We start from the raw sequence: 6144 nt of genomic DNA, 5'->3' as shown, positions 1-6144 counted from the left end.
TTCACTTCTCCCACAAATGAAGAAGACATCCTAGCTGATCTCGCTGCCTTTCCCGCTGCCTCCACTTGCATCTATGCCCCCCCAACACCCAAAGAAGCCTCAGCAGTTTCCTGTGGTGCTTGGGTGTCGTAAAATCCAACCCTCTCCTCAAGGCTTTGCATCACCTGACACTGTAGGGCCTCAGTTCTCTGCTCTGGCCTCTCAGTGCTTTAAGCACAGTCTATTTCCTCTCCTATTTTTACAGCTGGGTTTTTTTTTTTTAAAAAATGATTGTTGCTTTTTAAAACATTTGTGTGACTATGTCTACCTGTTTGTCTGTATACCAAGTACATGCAGGTTGCCATGGAGGTCAGAAGAGGGTGACCAATCCTCAAGAAGTGGACTTACAGTTCGGGATAGAACCCCGGTTCTTCACAAGAGCAGCAAGTGCCCTTAACCACTGAGCCATCTCTCCAGCCTCGGTTCTTACTCTTTTTTTTTTTTCTTTTCTTTTTTTCGGAGCTGGGGACCGAACCCAGGGCCTTCCGCTTGCTAGGCAAGTGCTCTACCGCTGAGCTAAATCCCCAACCCCTCGGTTCTTAAGCATCAGCTTAAACAGTCTCCATTCAGAACACGCTTTTCTGATCACATCAGGTAAGGCTGGTTCATTTTTTTCATCTTGGCATCTTTTTAAAAAGTCACTTCCATGTCTGTAATTTTTGTCTTTCCTACTAATTAGATGTCCCTTGAGAATGGTGGTGCATGCCCTTAGCCCCAGCTCTTGTGGGGGCAGAGTCAGGCAAATCTCTGTGAGTTCAAAGCCAGCCTGGTCTACATAGTGAATTCCAGGGCAGCCAGGGCTACAACAGAAAAACCTTGTCTCAAAAAACAAACAAAACAGAAGTATTCAAACTATCTGCGTAAGGCTTCTGGCATACTGTAAGTTTCAGTTAACTGGACCCAAATATGGTTTGAGTCAATCAGGACCCAGTCTCTAGTGAAGTCTCCCTGGTGAATGTTGAGACCCCGTCCATAGCAATAAGATTTGGATCTTCCTGGCGAAAGTTCTAAGTCCTCTTACACACCATCCAACTTGGCTTTTAGCCTGGTGTCCTGCTCCTTTCTAGTCATGAAATCACTTCCAAGTTACATTCAAGGGCTCAAAGTTTATTTGGAGCTCTATAAGAAATACTATTCTGAGGAAACTGAACGGAGTAGAGCATCGACCTCCAAGCATGTCAGTAACAGGAATTAAAAATGGACCTCTTTGATGACCTCTGACAGTCCAAAGTGAGCCACCAGGCCACATTTGACCAGACAGAAGAAGCCAGAGCAAAAGGAGTGGAAAAGCAGTGTGTGTGTGTGTGTGTGTGTGTGTGTGTGTGTGTGTGTCAGGGGTGGGAAGGGACAGAGCATTGTTACCAATACTCAGTGACAATTTTCTGTTTCCTAGCCTTATTCCTCATTCAGGCGGACAGTATGAGTCTTTGTGTGTGCAAAGGAGAAAACCACAAACATGAAGAGTTTAAGCAGCTTGTTCACGTTGGTGATGGGTCAGTAGGATTAGCTTGATCAGCTGGGGCCAGTGAGGAAAGTACTAATAGTATTTCTCCTGCTCGATCACCGCTCTAGTGATGGCAGCTTTTGACTCCAGGACTTAACGTTTGCCTTATGATAGTAAGAAGGGAAACAAGGTGCAAGATTCAGGGGTGACTATCGCAGGGGTTGACTATCAGATATTTATATTATGATTCAAGACAGTAGAAAAGTTAGTTATGAAGTAGCAACGACCTAATTTTATGGTTGGTGGTCACTCTCAAAACATGAAGAATTGTATTAAAGAGTGGAAGCAGCAGGGAGGTTAGGAACCATTGAGCTAGGGGATTTACTGCCACCTAGTGGCAAGCTGTGGTTGCAGCAGCGGGCTCAGGTGCTGACTTGGGAGGGTCGAATCTATCAACCGCACACATATCCGCCTGTCTATGCAGGTTAGTGCCAAACTAATGTAACAGGGGAACCAAGACCAGCAATCCCTGAGTTCTTGGGACAAAATCTGAGACTCTTTTTTTTCGCCTGATACCTGCTGGCTGGCTGGACATCTGTACCCTAGCACATCTGATCCGGGAAGAAAGGCTTACATCATACGGCTTGTTTTCTCAAGTTCCCAGTGAAGGCCTGGTGCAAAGAAAGTGAATGGTGACTTGAGCATGAGGGAACATTTTTAATCCAAATTTACCATCGCTCAGAACAAGACAAGATTAAGCAGCAGTTTATTTTAATACTCTATGACGTAAACATTTAAAGGAGTGGGTGAACTAGAAGAGGCTCCTTGGAGAACCTTCCAGGCAAGGTAAAGGCTCTGTGTCGGTGACCTGTTCACAGAGCAGTGGATGCCCGGAACTTCTGGGTCAAACAGAATACAGCAGCTGTGAGGGCCGTGCACTGGCGGGCCAAGAGTTTCACACTGAGGTCATGGTAACCTCTCTCACAGGTGAGTTTTGCGGCCTCCACGAATTGGTGGTAGGTATATACCACGTCCCTCAGGTTCCCGGCCACTTCCCTGTGCCGGGTGGAACAGCGGCTACAGTCTGTGAACTGGAAGCAGAGGCCGGCCAGCTGGACCAGGTGCTGGAAAGTGACCCGCACAGCACCCTGCATCTCCTCAGGGGACTGGTCCATTCTGATCACATGCTGACAGCTGGATAGGAGCTTCTGTGAGCCCATGCACAGGCGGCTCCGGCTTTCTGAAAAATGCCAGGTGCACTTGTCAGGGGGGTGTTTGTTTCCAACCCCCCAGGAGGCTTCTAAAATGTCCTGTAGCTCCAGCAGGCTCTCTGTGAGTTGGACAAAGCCCTCAGGGGCATTTGCAGGGGCAGTTTTCAGCTGCCTCAGAGCCCTGGAGCAGTACTCTGGCCAGATGTGGCTTTTCCTGGGCAGGGGTGTGGTGCAGCTGTAGGCACGGGCTGCCCTCCAGGGCAGGGTCACCTGGCTTCCTGCAGAGGGTGGTGAGGTAAGAGGGGCGGCAGGGTGTGACTGTGGGTCCCCGTCTTCTTCCTCTGTCTCAGGCTGCAGACCACGGAAGCATGTGGCATAGGGGAACTGACATCGGCAGTGTTCTATGCCAATCCCGGCAGGCACCACTTCATTCATGCCAGCGAAACTGAAGGAGGTGACCCTACTGAGACTGTTGGAGCTTTCAGGTTGGCTCTCTGGGGCGAAGCACAGGAAAGACCTCTCAGGCGGAAGGCAAGTGATAGGACTGTCACCTTTGCTTTCTGCTGGGGAGCCATGGCCTGAATCTGCTGAGCGGGGCTCCTCTTGACACGGGGAAAGCTTTGGCAGGGGTGGTACTGTATGGACACAGACCTGCTGAGAAGTGTCCACGGGGACCGAGTCTTCTCCTATCACGTGGTCGAGCTGCTCTGCCTCGACCAGCTCTGGAAGGACGGCTGACTGAATGGTCTGCTCCCCAAGTAAGAAATTAGGGCCCAAGTCTAGTTCGGCCAACAGCTCCTGCTCCTGGGCTACTTGGTTTTCCCCTTCAGAGTTGGGAGAGATTCGTCCCAGACCTGTTGCAGGAGGCTCTGAGCAGAGGGAGCTTCCTATTTCACCAGTTGTAGCATTTGCATCGTCGAGGGCCTGTGGAATATTATCTAACCCGTCACCCTTGAAATGACCTGAGTCCTTCCCAAACCCCTTATGGAACAGGCTGGGGGCATTTTCCTGCCTAACTTCAGCTGCATCCAAGGCCATCTCTTCCGAAGTCACTCCGTGTTCCCCACTAGTAGTAGGCCCATCGCTGGGACACAAGGGCCCTGCGATTTGGGGGGTAACCTCTTGTATGTGGTTTATTAAAACAGATCCTGACCCCATTTCTGATCGCACTTCTTCCAGCTCTGAGGTGTCTCCTTGGGGGGCGTGGTGCGGCCCTGGGGTGTCTGGATTAGGGTCAGCACTAGAGAGGGGGAAGGTGCTGTCTTGAGGCTCTGCAGTGAGCCCTTTGGGGGTGGTACCCCCTGCGTCTTGACCTGGAGATATGCTTTGAAGGGGCCTGACCTGAGCAGCCTGTGGGCTGGAGGAACCTGGGTTGGAAGGATGGGGGTTGTGAGGGATGCTTGCTGAGGAACCATCGGTGGTGACAGCCGAGGGACTGGCCTCAAGATTCTCTGTGTTGCCCGGGTCAATTCGGAGGCGAATGGCAGAGATAGAAGACACTCGAGAGTCAATGACAGACTTGGTTTCCATGGTCTCAGGCTCCATCTCCATGATCCTGGAGGCTGGATTTTTGCTCTTTGTCTCCCTCAGGGAAGCCAGCAACCCCAAGGCTTTGGTCTCCAGGAGGCCTGGTTCACTTTTCATGTCCTGCAGGGAGGACACAGTTGGGGAGGGGGCAGTGAGGCTCAGGTAGGGCTCTCTGTCATAGTAGCACACATCATCCATGTTCTCTTGGGAGGCGGATGGCTCCATGGGGAAGGAGACCTGGGAGGTGTGATCTGTCTGTAGGAAAGACCTTCTTTTCCTCGGGGACTTGGCATACTTCTTCACCCCTCCCTGCCTGCTTGGCTCTCCTCCCTCTGGGTCCGGATGCAGGCTTTCCTCGGAGCCACGGGTTCTAGAATGACTCTGCAATCTCATGGCACTCAGATCAGCAGCTCTGGGCCCTGCAAATCAAGACAAGGAAAATCACATTAAGCACGGACCAGTGGAAAGGCTGTCCATGCTTGGGTAAGCACACTGGCTTGTGTGGACTCAAGTCCTAAACCTTGGACAAGCTAAATTTCCACTTCCCCAGTCTCCTCATCTGGCAGACGGGGATGATGATCCCGGTAGACATTTTTTGTTGCTTGTCTAAGACACATTTACTCCCTTTTAGTTATAGTATGCTAAAGTTCTTGTTGGGGTGTGACACTTCTCCAGTGGTTGAGCTCTGGTGGAGATCAGTGGCGCTGGGGATCTAACTCAGAATCCTATGCATGCTGGGTAAGTATCTAATACTCATACTATTCTCAGACCACAGAACTGTTCATTTACAACAGTGAAGAGATGACCGTCCAGGAAGTCAGCTACAAATCTCCAGAATCTTTTTTTTTCTTTTTTTTTTCTTTTTTGGAGCTGGGGACCAAACCCAGGGCCCACTGAGCTAAATCCCCAACCCCTCCAGAATCTTAAAAACAAACACATATTATTTTTAAAGATGTTAGAGAGATGGTTCAGCAGTTAAGAGCACTGGATGCTCTTCCAGAGGACCTGGGTTCAATTCCCTGAAGTTCCTTGGCACACAAAAACACCTGTAACTACACTTCTAAGGGATCTGATGCCTTTTCTGGCCCCTGTAGACACTACACACACACATAGAACACAGACATGTATAGGGGAAACACCCACAGATATAAAACTGACCTAAATAAAAAAATAAATGTGATGGTTCATGTCTATAATCTCAGCATTGAGGAAGCCCAACAGGTTTAAGGCCAGCCTAGGCTATATAAGTTTCTAGTCAACCTGGGCTACAAACATATCAAGAGTGCAACTCAATAACTGTTAATAATAATAATGATGATGATGATGATGATGATGATGATGATGATGATGATGATATCATTGTTTTCAGGCATAATTCCCTGACAACACAGCCAAGGAATTCCGCTGCAAAGACTTCTGGCCTGGCTGTCAGTTCTTCAGGCTTGTTGGCAGTTATAGGCTTTGTGTTCATCAAACTTTTCTTCATGGTGATATTAACTCACCCCCAGAACTGCTGCTTCTGTTGACATTTTACTTTACATGTGAAGGGTGTGAGGGTGCACGGCAGGGACTCTGTCATGAGGGGTCTGTGCTCAATGTAATGATCTTTCTCAGGAGAAGCAGTGTGTGAAAAGGTCTTGGGATTTGGGCAGAAGGAATCAGGATCGAATGTTAGCAAGAACTCAGAGTCTTAGACACTCCAACCTGCGTGTGTGGGACTGAATAGCTTATCAAATCCTAGGCTGCCCCTCAGACCTGCCACATCAGAATTGCTGAAGTTAAACACCGAGGAATTGACAGACTTTAAACAAGGTTCCTCAGGTGATTCTGATGTGCAACCATGTTTGAGAGGTGCTGTCTCAACTGCCGGCATCCACTGATGGTGAGAATTTGTGGAGCTCACAGTGATTCAGGAGTGGACCT

General features: G+C 49.2%; 1 protein-coding gene across 3 annotated transcripts in view; it reads right to left on the bottom strand.

The window, feature by feature from the left end:
- Positions 1-2180: 2180 nt before the first annotated feature.
- Frmpd1 (FERM and PDZ domain containing 1) overlaps positions 2181-6144 on the bottom strand; it is a 102049-nt gene continuing 98085 nt past the window's right edge. For 2 of the 3 annotated variants that reach the window (XM_063287631.1, XM_008763690.4), the window contains exon 16: positions 2181-4640. In XM_063287631.1, the coding sequence (XP_063143701.1) occupies positions 2356-4640 (2285 nt within the window). In that variant the 3' untranslated portion in view covers positions 2181-2355. The remainder of the gene's footprint in view (positions 4641-6144) is intronic. The other variant, NM_001107937.2, reaches the window with a different exon arrangement.

Source organism: Rattus norvegicus, chromosome 5 (genome assembly GCF_036323735.1).
Source record: "Rattus norvegicus strain BN/NHsdMcwi chromosome 5, GRCr8, whole genome shotgun sequence".
Taxonomy (NCBI): Eukaryota; Metazoa; Chordata; class Mammalia; order Rodentia; family Muridae; genus Rattus; species Rattus norvegicus.
This window is presented reverse-complemented; position numbering and strand designations above follow the sequence as displayed.